At 48.4% G+C, this 17,203-nt stretch overlaps 1 protein-coding gene across 1 annotated transcript in view; it reads left to right on the plus strand.

The window, feature by feature from the left end:
* The window catches only part of LOC112916856 (uncharacterized), a 38,132-nt gene extending 21,182 nt beyond the window's left edge, over positions 1 to 16,950 (plus strand). Inside the window, exons 3-8 of the mRNA XM_072718824.1 lie at positions 1,566 to 1,749; positions 2,858 to 6,115; positions 10,255 to 10,440; positions 11,712 to 11,884; positions 14,050 to 14,167; positions 15,330 to 16,950. Of these exons, the coding sequence (XP_072574925.1) occupies positions 1,566 to 1,749; positions 2,858 to 6,115; positions 10,255 to 10,440; positions 11,712 to 11,884; positions 14,050 to 14,167; positions 15,330 to 15,521 (4,111 nt within the window). The 3' untranslated portion in view covers positions 15,522 to 16,950. The remainder of the gene's footprint in view (positions 1 to 1,565; positions 1,750 to 2,857; positions 6,116 to 10,254; positions 10,441 to 11,711; positions 11,885 to 14,049; positions 14,168 to 15,329) is intronic.
* The last annotated feature ends 253 nt before the right edge of the window (positions 16,951 to 17,203 follow it).

Genomic DNA, 17,203 nt, shown 5'->3' on the forward strand with positions numbered 1-17,203 from the left:
ATTCCGACTGTAGCTTCAAATGAATTACATTAAACTATCTCAGCCAAATCTAAAAGCAGGGATAGGAATGAGGGGTGAGGAGAAAACAGAAAAATGTTCCCCAGGTCTCAAGGAAGAGGGAGGAGCGTGGGGGAAGTCCAGCAGGTCATCACAGGGTATCTACTGAGATTCTCTGTGTGAAGCACTTTGTACTCAAACGTATATTAGGAAGTAGCCATTTAAATGTCCTTAACACAGGACTCCACAGCCTCATTTCACACAGACAGCACTGATCCTTGACAGCTTTGTTTCTCTCCCCCTCCTTTTAACATTGAGAAATGAGAAACCCCAGGAAGTCAGGCTGCATAGGTGAAGGTCCAAGCTCTGCAATCGAACAGCTGCCGGGATGTGGCGAGTCATATTTACGGGCCAAGCAGACTGCATGTCAACTGCAGCTGATGAGCAAGTTCTCTACAAGGAGTTAAAGTGAGAGAAGGAGACAGCTGTCACACATTCTTCACCCTGAAGGTTTCAGCATTTTGCCATGCTTAGGTTGTTTGGTTTGTGTGACTCTGCACAGTGGGAACTCCAGGGATGTTTCTCACAAGGGTGGCTGGGATGTTTGGAGCAGGCCAGGATGAGGGGCTTTGAAATTGGCTGCCAACTACGTAAGGGACCAAAAGCTGAGAGGAGATTCTTAGTGATTACTCTGGCTGGCACTCCTGTGTCCTCTCAGTCTACAATTCCAAAGGCACAGAGCTCAGCTTCATTTGCAAAGAATAATCATAAGGGAGCCAGAGGACTTGGGACTTATGCTGTGTTTTATGTAATTAGGGATTACTGTTGAAAGGGAAATGTTTGCATCACATTAAAACAGTTGTGGACATTCGTGTTCATGGAAATTGATTTTTGTTGTGCATAACCTTTCCTCTTGATAATGTGGGTTGAAATGAGATTCTAGGTAATTCTTACAAAAAGAGACTTTTGGTTTGTTTGTTTTTTTGTTTTTTTAAAGATTTATTTATTTATTTATTTATTTATGATAGAGAGAGAGAGAGAGGCAGAGACACAGGAGGAGGGAGAAGCAGGCTCCATGCCAGGAGCCCGATGCGGGACTCAATCCCGGGACTCCAGGACCACGCCCTGGGCCACAGGCAGGCGCCAAACCGCTGAGCCACCCAGGGATCCCCTGTTTGTTTGTTTTTTTGTAGTAATTATACATGTTCATTGCAGAGAAAATGAGAGAGGAATTCAAAAAAAAATGAAGCATATTTTTAAATGCCAAGATATAACCACAGTTTGCTGATTATCCTCTAGATAGATAGTTCTCTATGTAGCCTGGTACATAATTGAAAACAAATGAGATCTTGCCATACATGCTATTGTATAATTTGGTTTTATTTACTTAGCATTATGTCCTGGAGAGGCTTCTATCACAGTAAATACAGGCCTACCTCACCACTTTAAGGGCTTCATAGTCCTCTGTAAATTCTATGTATCATAATTTCCTTATGGGTATGTTTCTTTTTTGTATCATTACATTCATGGACATGTTGGTAATGCTGTTTGAGAATATGTCTGTCCAGGCTGGCAGGAGACTCTGAGGAGGAGTGGCTCTGGGAGGAAATGGGGCCTGCTGCTGAGTCTCTGATCCTGTCTGGGAGGAACATCATGCTAGTAGCTCAGAAGCTCCATCTTCAGCCAGAATGTCAAAGCTACCAGGAGGAACTAGTGACTACAGCTCAGCAGATCCTGGTGGATACCACAAAGGTGAGGCTGATATCAGATCTACTTGCTGGTTAGTTGGACATAGCTCATTGCAAGAAAGCATGGATTGGGCACATTATTCCCACAGTGGATGCCCCTTGCAGAGAGACACCCCTGCCCGAGCTTCCAATAAGATCACAGCATAGACTTCATTACCAGTTTAATAAATGCTAAGTGTGGGAGATGCCCTAGGGAGCCAGTAGACCTTCTAAATTAGGGTCTATGGCCTTAAACCCATGTGTGCCCCCCTTATCCCCCACACTTAGCTTATCAACCCCTAATAAAAACGGTCTGCTGGAAGGATCTCAGGGGGGCAGAATAACCTCTTGGCCTCCAAATACTCCCCATTTTCCTGACATTCCACCATATGGCACAATTCTTTAAGGTTGGGGCATTGCTCCCTATTAGGATCTATATGCCTTAAATATTACCACAATATTATTAACGTTCATCATTAGAGCTTTAATAGTGTGGGTTATCGTGCGGGGAACAGTATTGGCAACTTAGCAGATCTTCATTAAAATGAGATTGGAAATGGAGAGCTGTGAGAGGCAAAGCTAGAGGGCTTTGGACACCTGCTGATGGGAGGGAGGAGCAGAGGGAAGAAGGGCAGGCTCTGGAAAGTGTTTGAGTACCAGCTCTGTTGCAGGGGTTGGATAGATCCCTCCAGGATGGGCAAAATCAGGCTAGGAAAGATTCTCAGAGACACTTCTTGGACAGGTCATCTCTCCAGCCCCCATTAGCCTCATCCAAATAATAAGTCCCTCCTAAATACTTTTTCCTTAGTTATGTGTCAGTTACCCCATAGATAGTTGACTGCTCTGCTTCTAACCAGATGCCCACTCCAAAACCAAGTTGGCCATCACATTAAATGTAGCTCAAATTTTGGAAGCCTCACGTATTCAGCGGAGCCAAATAATTACTTTGAAGGTCACTCCTAGGTACCTTGTTTCTATATTCTCTAGGCCGAGAGTCTGTACTCTTTAGGCTGAGGGCGTTTGGGGGAGCGTCTATTCATAAAACTGGAGGAGGGGAGCCGCTGCCTTGCTTGCTCTCGCTCCAGGAACGATGCAGCATGGTCAACCTTCTCTTCCCCTGGCTGCCCGAACAGGTCCTGCTCCTGGAAGACGCGGCGACGGCGAGGAAGATGGTTCGGGAGGCGGGTTGGTGCCTGACCTGCCTGGACTCGCTGGAGGCCACGGCCGCTGCGGCCTCCCCCCGCGGGCCCTTCGCGGACCTGGCCGCGGCGCTGCTGCGCCTGGGCCGCCTGACCTCGCGGGGGCGCGGGGAGCGCCTGGGCCGCGCCGGCCGCCTGCTGCGGGGCTGTGTCCCCGCGCTGCTCCAGGCCGCCCGCGGCCACCTGCAGCGTCCGCGCGACCCGCAGCTGGCCGCCGCCCAGCGCCGCGCTTTCGCCCAGACCCGGAGGACCCTCGACGAGCTCCTGGCGCAGCTGGAGCCCAGCGCCGCGGCCCCCGCCTGCGCTCAGGCCGGCGCGCTCGCCGGGCGCCTGCGGGAGCTGCGCGAGCTGCTGGCGGCGCCGGGGCCCGAGCGCGTTGGCGGCCCTCTGGACGCGCCGCTGGCCGCCGTGGTGTGGCACTGCATGCGCCTGGCCGCCTGCTCCCCTCCGCCCGACAGGCTGCGCCTGGTGGCCCGCTGCGGCCAGCTGCTGGAGCTGCGCAGCGCCCAGCGCCTGGGTCGCATCGACCGGCCCCCGGGAGCCGGCGGGGCCTCCGGGAGCCTGCAGCCCGGGCAGGAGTGCGCCGCGCTGCAGGCCGCGGCAGAGGCCCTCTCCCGGGGAGTCCGCACTGGGCTGCTGCGCCAGATCCTGGACGCGTTCACCGACACGCAAAGTCCTCTTCGGAGACTGGTCCGGGCCGCTTTGGCCACTCGCCCAGTCGGCGCCCGCTGCGATGGCGAGGCCTTGCCAAAGACTTTCCAGCTTTTCCTTGCTGCTTTCCATGACCAGGCCAAGCAGATGCTCAGAGTGGCGCACTTGGTCTTGGTTTGCTGCCCGCGACAACAAACTGGCAAAGACATGGAGGTCACCATGGCAGGCCTTTGGGAGCTTGTGGTCAGAGTGCAGCAACTTTTCTCACAGAGCCCCCAAGGGTCTGGTCTGGACTGGAGCCCTGCCGCCTTGCAGGCCCTGCTTCAGGCATGGACCAGGGCATCTGAAGGCTTGTTGGCATGTTTTGACGACGTTCTGGATATTCCTGAGTTCCTGAGTGTGTCCATTCAAGAAATGACCAAGTACTTGGACTTCTTTAAATGGACTTTGAGGAACCCAGATTCCAGAGAGTTTTCCCAACTTGTGGCATATTTACAGGGTCGAGCCACACACATAGTGCAGGTGATGAGCAGGTACGTGGACCGAGATCGAGATCCCATTTTCCGGAATGGCCTGAGAGTCTTGATCCAGCAGCTGGAGCAGTCTTCACAGTTCTTGAGTGCAGCTGCTGAGTGCTGTTCAGGTGGGCACGGCACTCGGGGTACAGATGCATTTCTAACCATGGCAAAACACCTGATCCATTCAGCCCAGAGCATCCAAGAGGGGCTGGATGGGACTAACCACCCAGATATCCTTAGCCCTCTTCGAGACCAAGTCCAAAGGTTTGACACTACTAAGGGACCACCTTATTTTATTCTCCCCAGCCTTCTGGACTCTACAGCTCCTGCACTGAAACACCAGAGGGAACCTGTGCTGGAGAAAAGCAACCCAGGCACCTCCTATCCACCGAGGAACAATCTTTCCTATCTCTTGATTCCTGACATCCATCCCCAGGTGGGGCACACTCCACTCCCAGGCATCAGCAAACTCATCCTTGCTGTAGAGAGCAAGAGCCACCAGGCACTGACCTCAGCTAGCACTAACTTGCAGGAGCAGGATGCAGCCATGGATGTACCTCCAGAGGCTCTAGGGTCAGAGAAGATGCCTGGACTCCAAGAAATCCCAACATCACCTTCTGGTATTGACCTAACAAGGGAGATAACACACTGCACTACTGCTAGACCCGATGGGCTTCTGAAAGTGGCTCTCCAGCTGTCTGGGAGGCCCCAGGAAACTGGGCAGAGTTTGGTGGCCAGGGCTGGTGACTGGTACCTTCTGTGCCAACAGCTATTTTGTCACAATCCAGCAGCTGATCTTCCAGGGAACATGGCAGTTTTCATAGAGCTGCAGCAGAATTTAGCCTCAGTGGTTCAACTAGCAGCCAAAAGTGGGCCTCTGGATTTAGGGAAGGACCTTAATTCAACTGGGCGTCCAGAAGCACTTTTACAAATGCAAGGCAGATTGGAGGAGGTGGAGACCCATGGCAAACAGCTATTGGACAAGATTTTGGCTTCTGACGGCCTCCAAGCCCCTAAGTCATGGGAGGAGAGCATTAAGGATGAATGCCTTCTATGGTCAGTGGCTGTCCAAGACCTACTCCAGTGCATGGAGAGACTCAGCAGGAGACAAGGCCTGTTCTTGCTGCCCCTGAGACAAGCCATGAAGGACCAGCAGGGACTGCAGGAAGGGTTGGCCCAGGCAGCAGATGTTTCTCAGAGGCTACAAGAGGCTGCCAGGCTGTCTAGCCTCCTATGCGGAGATGTGCAGGTTAAAGGTGAGGTCTCCTTTTTGTGCAGGGAAATTCATGTGCTCACAGATGCTCTGCTGGATGTGGCAGTGATCCTGGCCTCTTCCCCAAAACCATCTCCCAGCCTGTCCACACGCTTTGAACTTCTCTACTTAGAGCTCTCCTTTCAAACCAAGGCCCTGACTGGTCACCTGAGCATCATCAATGCAGACTATGAACATGCTTTCCAAGATACCTTCTGTCCAAGGCTCTCTGACTCTAAAGAACCTCAGACCAGGCAAGAAACCTCCCTGGAAAGAATGGTGTCTGGTATCCTCGCTGCACAGAGAATTGTGGCAGGAAGTCAGGAGTATGAGACCTGCCAAGAAGACCTTTTTATGGCTCTGGAGAGCATTCTTGTCCTCACCAAGGAGGTGGCCCAGAGGATCCCAGTGCTCCAAGATTGCCCAGAGGAGTGGAGAATGCACATCCTGGACTGGCTGCAGTGGGAGTGGGCAGCCAGGGCCCATCATGCCATGGCCCAGGTCCAGGCCTGGAAAGGTGGTTACACTGAGGCCTGGAGACTCCTGGCCCAGTGCCTAAAGCCCAGTGAGGAGATGGCAGTGATGAAGCCCAGGGGTGAACAGGACTCTGCCCATCCCCAGCTCTGCTGTGAGGAGGGTGCATCAGAAGCTGTTGCAGTGAACAGTGTGGAGTCTCAGGGTGCTGCCCCCCAAAACACCCCAGGGAGCTCAGTGGGGACCTGTGCAGCTGATCCAGCCATCACTGGGACAGACGAGGCAGACCTAGACATGGTAGGGCTGTCAGCATCTTTCCTCCTCCCCCACCACAGCCCTCTTTTTTATTTTTTTAAAGATTTTATTTATTTATTCATGAGAGACACAGAGAGATAGAGAGGCAGAGACACAGGCAGAGGGAGAAGCAGGCTCCACGCAGGGAGCCCGACGTGGGACTTGATCCCGGGTCTCCAGGATCAGGCCCTGGGCTGCAGGCGGCACTAAACTGCTGAGCCATCTGGGCTGCCCCACAGCCCTCTTTCTAATAACCAAAGGTTACTGCCAAGTTCCAGAAAAAGCTGTCTTGGTGCCCACGTGTGTAATTCACATTTGGCAGGCAGCACAGTACAGCCTTTGAGAGTCTGAGATCAGAAATTAGACTCCCTGGGGCTGTGCCCGCTTCTCGCATTTCCTAGCTCTGAGACCTCAGTGAAGCTTTCTTAGCTATGTTGGACTTCAAGATTCTAGTCTAGAAAATGGGCACATTGATACTCTGCTGGCAGAGGGCTAATGAAAGCTTCCATGTAAAATACTTGCACTTGCCTGGACGTATGTAGGAAGCGTCCTCTAACTAGTGGCTGTAATTACTGACTTCTGTGAAGTTTTCCCTCTTTGCCCCACCTGGAAGAGGTCCCCCTTGCTGTGACAGACAGCACCCCTCCTGTGGTTCAGGCCAGCTCATGCCATCTCGACCTCTGTGATGTTACCTCCCCTCCCCAGTCAGGGCTCTTTGGTTTGCAAATGGCAGGGATCCAAGCTGAAGCAGCATAGGCGAAAAGGAAGGTTAATTGGAAGGGTGCTGGGTCTGTTGAACACCTTCCATTTCCTTCTGGGGCACCAGGTGGGACAGTGAGCCATTGTGGAGCTCAAGACATTTGATTGACCTACACCAGCTGTGACCAAAGTCAGTGCGAGGTGCACTAGGTTGGCAGTACCCAAGAAATTCCCTAGCAGTACCCTTCTCCCCACACAGAGCTGACCAGACCTTGTGCCTCCACACCCTTACTCTTTACTTTCTTTTTCTTTCTGAAGGGTCATTACCATGGGAGGGACCCTCTTCTGAAAGTAGCCCGGAGGAGAGCAGGCACTGTGCCTCTCCCCCTACAGCCTAAGGCCTCTTGCCTCCAATTCCCCGCTGTCTTCTAGGCTCACCTTGCTGCATAGCTGTTGGTCTTATGAAATCTGTATCCTGCAGGCTCCTTCTTACCTGTTTCTCCATACAGTCTTTCTGACGCTTACTTGGTGCCATGGACTTCACATTGACACGTTCTATTTCTGTCAGCTCACCTGCTGCATGCATCTCCTTCTTGTCAAAACCAAAATGACAGGAGCATTTTAAACAGCTGCGCCAGGGTGGGTGAGGCTGGCCCAGGTCTGACTCCCTGAAATAGCGAGAACAGCAAGCCCATTCGGCCTTCGTCGCCTCTCCTATCCGTGAAGGGATCTCATATCTCCTGGTAGGGGCCGGTTGCCCCTGGGTCATGTTCCAAGGTCCCTACCACAGAGCAAGCGCTGTCCTGCACACATCGTTCCAATAGGGACAGTGGCTCTGCCTCGAGGGCCCAGCCCCCCAGGTGAGGGCCTGGAGAAAAGGGAGGACCACCATCCCTGGTATCTGTCTGCTCCACTGTCCCACTCCCCGGGGCTCCTGGGGGGACAGAGACTCACCCTTCGTACAGCCTGGAACAGCTTTTCAAACAGTGAGCCCCTAACCTGTCGAAGGAGGACGTGGGTTTGGGAAGCGGCTTGTCCATCTTCTGGGCACTTGGAAGTCACAGGTGGAAATTCTTTATTCCAGTTAAGGGACTCTCCACACACAGTGCCAGGCCTTTTCCCTTTTTTTTTTTTTTTTTTTGCCTTTTCCCTTATTAAAGAGCTTGGAGACACCTCTGGCTTTGAATGCTTCAAGTCCCTGACAGTTGACTATGCGACATTAGTTGAAAAGAATATTTCCTACTTTCTTAACCCTTGACTCAAGGATCACACATCTCAATTTGCCGTTTTTACCCTTGTTGGCAGTCACTACGGTTCAGTCAGAGTCTCACCTGGATTCTCTCCCTCTTTCTCTCCTTTTCACCTACTGTGGGGCCCCATCTGGGGAACCAGAGGGCCTCAGTGTAATTTGGTCCCTCTCCAGAACAGCTCACCCCTCCCAGCATTCAGAGGACATCCCAAGCTGTCTAAAAGTAGGCTGACAAACAGTTTTCAGAAGGTGGAGGAGTATTAATTGAAGAAGTAACATGAAACAATAGCAAAGCCAGATGATTCCTCAATACGCACAAGCATAGAAAGCCTTAGCTCTCAGAGACACAGTGTTACTTGTCTTTAGATCCTTCAAACCAAGCATAGTCTCTGACACATCGCAGGCGCACGGTAAGTGATTTTGAATGCTTGCTAGGATGCTAATGATAGCTTATAGGTGCAGAAGAGGTTCGAGTTTGGGGCAAAGTGGTCATGGGAGAGATGGAACAGGTGTTCTAGGTGTCTCCTAAGAGGAAGGCAGTCTTGAGTTGAATTTCCAAGGAAGCAATGCAATCTGTCTTGTCCGTGAGGGTGGGAGGGACTCTCCAGGCAATGAAATCTCTGAGGTGAGCTGTTACCCAGAGGGCTTCTGGATGCCTGTGAGTCTGGTGGTTGCGTGCCAGGGCTAAAATTTGCTCCTGGCATGAAAGTGAATACTTTATGGTTGGAGAGAAAAGCAATCAGAAGATAAGCCTTCACTGTGAATCTCTGCACCACCTCCAGCCACCCACCTGGCTGGTTGCTGTCCTCCACACCTGGACAGCTTCTGAGTCCAGCCTGAGGCATCAGGACACTTCCCACAGCCATGGCAGCTGTTATGTCTACTTCCCCCTGGGCCAAGCTTGAGGCCAAGTGCACTGCTGTGGAGCACCCAGACCCCAGGGTGGGTCCTCTGGATCTTGTCCTCTTTGGTCTCCTGGCCGCAGACTCAAGCCCCCCTCTACCACATCTTCCCATGGCAACTTCTTATTCCACACCCACATAAACTCTACAGCTACAGCCAAAAGGATATGAACCATCCCACCACTTCCTTGGATGGTTGGTCTCCTGGTTCCACACCATTAACTGTAGACCCCTTCCTGTGTGCTTGGCAGTGAGAAGCATGACAAAGACTGAACGTAGCCACCCAACAAGGTCGGGGTGGAAGGAACACAAGCAGGTCTTTCCATAGGCCTTGAAGAGCTGGCCTTTGGTTTCCATTCCTCTCTTGCCCAAATATTTGCTACATTTACAGTCTTGGGCCAAATAGAATCTGGAACTTGTATCTTCCAATTTAGATAGAATTTATTATCATGTTCACGACCTCGTACTTTTCCAACAGTGACATCTGACAGTTCTATCCCTTCTGAGGCATTAGTATGCTACACTGGGGTCCTGGGGAAGAAGCAGGGCTGGAGTCAGGCCCAGAGGTCCCTCCCATCCTGTTCCCTGCCCACCTATACCCAGGGCACAGCCCTGCCCTGAGGAGCTCAGGATCTGGTGGGTAAGGCCGAGAGACATCAAGGCCACTCTTGATCCTCTGTTATGGTATTTGGCCAGAACAACCCTCTGTCTCAATTCCAGAGTCTGGAAAAGGCTGATGGAGAGGCTCCAGGAAGGGTCCAATAAAAACATAACCCGGCCCAGCAGTGAGTGCCCCATTCCCTCCTGGGTGCCAGCGGTAGCTCTTTTTCTCACTCGAAAATAACAAGTAAGTTCATGGGGGAATATTCCTCATCATATCAGAACTGTAAAGTCCTTTCATATGCAATGATTGGTGAGAAAGTCTCTGGGTGCCCAAAGTTAGAACATTGAAGGCTTCCTGAGTTTCCACAAGAAGCTATAGATTCTCCCTTTTCCCATGTAAGGGCTGAAACTTTACAGAGGGAGAGAAAAGGGAATATTGAACATGGTCCTGGCATACTTTTTACACAAGCTCTGGATGAACAGAGCACTGAATAATAGGGACTCTCTTTCCCCCACTTGCAGTGGGGACTTGCAGACCATTGCCGGAGCTGCAGGCACGTGGGGAATCAGAAAACCCTCTTGACTCTCACTCTTCTTTAAAATGTGGTGGGATGGCCCTTGCCATCCTCACAGTAATTTAAAGGCCTGAGCATCTGGAGTCTCACTAGTTATGCCCTGTCCTCTTGCAGGAGCAGCCCGACAGCCCCGCATCCAGCTCTCCGGGTGCCCAGGCCCTGCTGGGTCCTGCACCAGACCAGCTGTTCCCAGAGGATGGCAGCGCAGACGGTGGGAGCAGAATCATCCAGATTACCCATGAGATGGCCGCAGAGGTGCTCCTGATGGCTCAGAGTCTGAGGAAGAGAGGACCTATCTTGGTATTTGGCCTTCAGTGGGCCGCTGTGGTGGAAGGGCTAGGCACCTTGGGGGGAAGCGAGCCCCCCTATAGCTGTCCCGTGGGAGCCCGGGCAGACCAGACAGGGCAGCTCCCAGGAAGGAAGCACCTGGCTTTGGGCTTATGGGCACATAGTGTTTTAACATGCTCTCTTCTCTCTCTACCTGGGTACGTCCTAGAGTTTACTTCTCTCTTCCCCTCCTCTTTTGGGCTCAATCACAAAGTCTCTGCCTTCTTGCACCACGGACGATAATTTGTCAGAAATGGCAACTCACTAACATCAAGGGCTCATTCATATCCTCTCCCCCTCTTGTGTGTGCGTACTCTGTCTCTCTCTCTCTCGAATAAACAAATAAAATCTTTAAAAAAATAAAAATTCCCTCAAATAGAAGTAAGAGAGCTGCAACCTCCTGAGGGATAGCCATTCAGGACCAACATAGCCTGGAGGGGAAGGGGGCTGCTTTTCCACTGTGGTCCTTTGCATCTTTGCTGCAGTTGAATCCTTTTCTTTCTTTTTTCTTTTTTTCTTTTTTTTCTTTCTTTCTTTCTTTCTTTCTTTCTTTCTTTCTTTCTTTCTTTCTTTTTTTCTGAGATCCTTTTCATTGTGGATATTCCCCATACCTGGCCCTTCTCGGGGACCTCATCTCTGCCCTGGGCCTGCTGAAAACTAACCTGAGTCAGTGCAGGCCACAGCTCCTGTGGGAACAAGGCTAGACCATTACCAGGAGGCTGGGCTCCCTTCTTTTCAGCAGTTTCCCCATGGAAGCATGGGTGCCAACTGCTTCACTCTGCTGGTTTTCAAGAGTGAGCCCCTAAAGCCTTTGGAGGAGGTTCTGGAGATCATGGTTTTAGACCAAGGGTAAAACAGGTTCATTCTGGGGCTGAAGTACATTGTGCCAAACAAGTTTTGGATGATTTATGGGTAGTTTTTGGGGTTTTGTTTGTTTGTTTGTTTGTTTTTAAAGATTTTTATTTATTTGTATTTAGTTAGAGAGCTTGGAAGCAAGCAGAGGGAGCAGGGGAAGGGGCAGAGGGAGAGGGAGAGAGACCCCTCACCCCATGCTGAGTGTGGAGCCTGATGTGGGGCTCAGTCTCATCGCTCCAAGATTGTGACCTGAGCTGAAACCAAGAGTCAGCTGCTTAACCTACTGAGCCACCCAGGCGCCCTGTTGGATGCTTTACAATATGCCACTGATTTCTTAGGGAAAACCTGGAAAGGCACCATTTACCTACTCTTTCATTTCTTTGATATAGACCAAAGATCAGCTCATTACCTCTGCTAAGAAAATTGCAACTTCTGGACAAAACTTCGCCAGATTTATCCACATCATTGCTAAGAACTGCATAGATCAGAGATATTCCCAGGAGCTTTTGTGTGTCGTAGAGCAGATTCAAATGATGAGCAACCAGCTCCGCATCATCTCCAGGTAGGAAATGACTGTGGTGGCAACTGCTATGCTCTGCTTTCTCAAGGGCCAGAGGGAGGGCTTAGGAGGGACAGATCTTTTGGTGGGTTTTTGGGGGGAGGGGGGTTTGTATGCTTTTTAAAATGTTTCCTCCAAGAGTCTACATGTATAATGAGAATACTAAACAAATGTTGAAAATATAGAGGATTATTACAAGGGACAAAAAAAATTACATCTTAAGCACTGTCACTTCTTTTATCCCAAAAATATTATATGTAGCAATATACATAAGAAAGAAAAAAATATTTGACATGCAAAACTAGTTCCGGAGGAGGTGTGAACATAAAATAACCATACAGAACGTTTAAAAATCAAATACATCAGAACTTAGGCTTCCCTTCAAGTCTCCCCCTCCCTTCATGGCTCTGTGCACCTGCCCCAGTGGTCCTGCCGTATCACATCACATTGGATTTAATCTACAAACCTAAATGACTTATCTCTATTTTATAATCATGTTTAAATTTTGACCATTAGTTCTCTCTGTTTTTATACTAATCATATCTAACCAAAAAACCATTTGTCTGAAAGTACGTTAGTTACAAAGTCAAAGCACTGTGAATGTCATCAGCCTAAGGAAAATTATGCCAGTACAAAGCTTATGTTAAGATTTACTCATTTAGGGACCCTGGCTGGCTCAGTCAGAAGAGCATGCAACTCTTGATTGTGATATTGTGTTTGAGCCTCATGGTGGGTATAGAGGTTACTTAAACAAAACTTGAAAGAATAAAATTTAAAAAAAAAGATTCACTGGGGCACCTGGGTGACACAGTCAGCTAAGTGTCCAACTTTTGGTTTCAGCTCAGGTTGTGATGTCAGGGTGGTGAGATAGAGACCCTCATCAGGCTCTGCACTCAGTGAAGAGTCTGCTTGACACCCTTTCTCCCTCTCCCCTCTACCCCTTCCCTCCCCCTCACTCTCACTCTCTTTCTCTTTAAAAATAAATAAACCTTAAAAAAGAAGATTTATTCATTTAATGTGCCCAGACTAGAGTTGAGCAGTTTATGCTAATTGTCTCCTTATAGCAGCTTTTGTACTGATAATAAAGAACATCACAATGTAAGCATGGAATGGTTTCATTTCAACCTGAGTCTCCCAGTACCCACTTTGGCACATTTGTCGGTAGCAAACCCATATTCAAAATATTCTTATATTCTGGGAAAGCTTGATAGTTAAAACTATTATCAGTTGCTGTGAGGCAAAAATAAATAAATAAATAAATAAATAAATAAATAAATAAATAAATAAATAAAACATCACCAAGACCAGGTTATGTGAATTTTTAAAAGCAATTACTTAAAAATAAAATGTGGGGATGCCTGGGTGACTTAGGGGTTGAGTGTCTGCCTTCAGCTCAGGTCATGATCCCAGGGTCCTGGGATCGAGTCCCACATCGGGATCCCCACAGGGAACCTGCTTCTCTCTCTGCCTGTGTCTCTACCTCTCCCTCTCTCTGTGTCTCTCATGAATAAATAAATAAAATATTTTTAAAAATAAAAATTGGGTGCCTGGGTGGCTCAGCAGTTTGGTGCCTGCCTTTGGCCCGGGGAGTGATCCTGGAGTCCCGGGATCGAGTCCCACATCGAGCTCCATGGAGCTCGCTTCTCCCTCTGCCTGTGTCTCTGCCTCTCTCTGTGTCTCTCATGAATAAATAAATAAAATATTTAAAAAATATAAAAATTAAAAATTAAAAATAATAAAAAAACACTTTTTTTAAAAGATTTTATTTATTCATGAGAGACACAGGGAGAGGGGTAAAGACATAGGCAGAGGGAGAAGCAGGCTTCCTGTGAGGAACCTGATGCGAGACTTGATCCCAGGACCCCAGGATCACGACCTGAGCCAAAGGCAGACGCTCAACCACTGAGCCACCCAGGTGCCCCTAAAAACATACTTCCTGTTAATTTGTAGATACTACATGATTCATCCTTTCGTAGTGTTAACATGTTAATTTTATTTTTAAAATGTGAAAATTTGCCTTTGGAACATTTTCTTCTCAGAATAGTCCCAATAAAGGCGTCCCAGCTTTCTGAAAGAGCCTCACATTGTAGAACCTTCTGGTATGAGTTTATGTGAGATTGCACCTCTTACCTGGTGTGATGTCTGCTTTTTTCCTATAAACTCTCAAGTGTAAAGGCCTCTCTGGTAAGAAGCAGGTCCTCTGAAGAGCTCCTGCTGGAAAATGCACAGCAGCTCCTCCAGGTGGTCTCCAAGACTGTGAGGACCATGGAAGCTGCAAGTCTCCGGGTAAGTGCGGGCATTTCAGAGAGTACATGTGCACGGCACCATGGCTCAGAGTCACAGGCTGAGAGGGACATTTATTAAAATATAAGTGAGCACTGGCTGTTATATGCAACTGATAAATTATCAAACACTACATCTGAAACTAATGATGTATGTTGGCTCATTGAATTTAAATTAAAAAATGTAAACTGTAAAATATAAAATAGTACTGAATCACTATATTATATACCTGAAACTAATATAACACTGTATGTTAACTACCCTGAAATTAAATTTTTAAAAAGCAAATTCCGTGAAGCCACAGACCTAGGTTGGTGCATAGGGGTGCGAAATAAATGGACGAGAATTTTCATTTCAAGTTTAAAGAAACTTCATACCAGTGAAGCTCAAAGAGTATGTGGAATAGACACACCCAGTGAAAAGCATTTGAAAAATGTGCATATCTTAACTATAGGTTCTAGTCTCTTGGCCATGAAGAAGGCTGAGAGAAAAGCTCAGGCCTGGTCCCTACAGGACACAGTCCCAGCCCCCCACTGACCCTGCAGCACCACTTAAGGCAGGGCCAGTCCCCACAGCCCAGTGTCCAGGCCCCTTGAGTGCAAGAGACCTTGAGAGTGGGGCTATGTCCTTGCAGTGTGCACCTGTGTCCCAGCTCCACTTAAGCCACTGGCCAAAGGCCCAGGGATCATTCACATAAAGCAAAGTGAATACAGCAAGATCCAGAAGGAGGCAGCATTTGGGGTAGAAAGAGGATCTTTAATTGGCTACATTCTCATAACATTTGATTCTTTGTTCTAGACATAGAACATAAGATTCTTTGTTCTGTTGTGTTTCTTTCATGAGCGAGTGAATGAGTGGGCTTTAATTCAGAGGACCTCTTCAAACACAGTTCCTTGATCTCTATTAAATTAGGGTCAAAAAAAAAAAAATTAGGGCCAGTGGCACCTGGCCTGGCTCAGTTGGAAGAGCACGTAATTCTTGGTTTCGGGATATGAGTTCGAACCCCATGTTGGGTGTAGAGATTAATTAACTAATTAATTTATTAACTAAAAAAAATTAGGGTCAGAATGTCAGAAAATCAGCTCCAGTCTCACTCAGTGGAGTCCCCAAGTGAGAGCTCCTATAAGTGTCCGCCATTACACAAAATTACCCCTCTCTCTTCCAGGGCTTGAGACAACCTTCCTCAGACCCAGAAGAGTTGGAAGTTGCTGCCTTCTGCATGCAGTGGAGAAGAAAACTGCTAGGGCATAGACTTCGAGAGACTTCAAACCTGGACTGTGATGAGCTAGGCCTGCGAAAAACCAGCACCAAAGGGCCCCCCACACTAGCAGCCCTGGTTCAAGAAGCATTTATTTAAAGTCTGAGAAGTAGTCTCCGAGTCGGACTGTTGTTGCATACCTTGGCCCAGAGATGGGCAGCCCAGAGTGGGGAGTGCCTTTTAGGCTGAGTCAGCCTATGGGGACACAGGGCTGGCCCTCACCTAGAGCTGCTCTGGCAGTGTCCCCAGTTAGGGCCCCTGGTGAGGCTGGTATCCTGGTAAGGATGCTTCTGCTTCTGGGCTTATAGACTGTGGAAGGGAGGAGGGGGGAACATCCATGCCCCGTTAGTTTAAGCTTTTACAGAGGCATTGCAAAGTGCGAACAGTCCCAGTTGTATGAGGAGCCAGGTGTTGAAAGATTTCTAAGTTAGACTGGGGAGGCCAGTTGAGTTCAAGATACGGGGAAGCTGAGGTGGTGTTAGCCTGGGACAGGTTCCCTACAAGAGCTGCTTGCATTGCTGCTTGAAGATTTGTTTGGATTTTCTAGGATTTTTATAAAACTGGGATCCTGCAGTAGCATTCTTCTTTTCCCCTGCGGCTTCTCTCCTTCAGCATGATCACTGTGAGATAATCCTTCACAGCTCCTCAGGACTCTGTGCCACCCTTAGCTCTCAAGACTTCCTCCAATGTTTTCTTCTGAAAGATTAATGTAGAGATGTCTCCATTTTACTTAGCTTTTTAAATAAGCAACTTTGGGTTTTATTGACTTTCTCTCTTAGATTTCTGTTTTCTGCTTTATTGATTCCTTCTCTTTAATATTTCTTATCATGATTTTGAGCTTAACTTGCTCTTTTTCAAGCTTCTGAATGTAGAAGGGGAGATCATGTTCTGTAGTGTGTTTCTTTCTTTTTTTTAAGATTTTATTTATTTGAGAGAGAGAGAGAGCACACAAGCTGAGGGAGGGACAGAGGGATAGGGATAAGCAGACTCCCCGCTGAGCACAGAGCCTGATGCAGGGCTCGACCCCAGAACCCCAAGATCAAGAGTAGATGCCTAACTGACTGTGCCACCCAGGCTCCCTGCTCTTTTCTTTTTTAAAAAAGGATTTTATTTGTTTATTCATGAGAGACAGAGAGAGAGAGAGAGGCAGAGACACAGGCAGAGGGAGAAGCAGGCTCCCTCTGGGGAGCCTGATGCAGAACTGGATCCCAGACCACAGGATCATGACCTGAGCTGAATGCAGATGCTCAGCCACTGAACCACCCAGGTATTCCACCACTGTTCTTTTCTAATACAGGCTTTTAGTGCTTAATTTCTAAGCACTACTTTAGCATTATCCTCCAATTTTTATTGTTTTCTTTCTCATTATGCATTCTAATTTCCTTTGTTTGACCCATGGATTACTTGCAATTGTGTTATTTAGTTTCAAAGTACGTGGGGGGGAATTTCCAGGTATTTTTGCTTTGATTTCTGATTTGATTCCTTTGTAATCATTAAACATTCTTTGTATTATTTGAATCTTTTTAAATTTTTTGAGCTTTGTTTTGTGGCCTGGCGTATAGTCTATCCTGATAAATGTTCCATGCATACTAGGTAAGTACGTGCTTTCTGCTGTTGTTAGGTGGAGTGTTGTATGAATGCCAGCCAAGGCAAGTTAATTAACTCTGATGCTGTAGTCTTCGATGTCCTCTGTGATGTTCATTCTACTTTTTCTATCCATTTTGATAGAGGGGTATTGAAATCTGAAACCAGGAGTGTGAATTTGCCTGTTGGGCTTAATC

This window comes from Vulpes vulpes, chromosome 8, assembly GCF_048418805.1.
Source record: "Vulpes vulpes isolate BD-2025 chromosome 8, VulVul3, whole genome shotgun sequence".
In the NCBI taxonomy this organism is placed as follows: Eukaryota; Metazoa; Chordata; class Mammalia; order Carnivora; family Canidae; genus Vulpes; species Vulpes vulpes.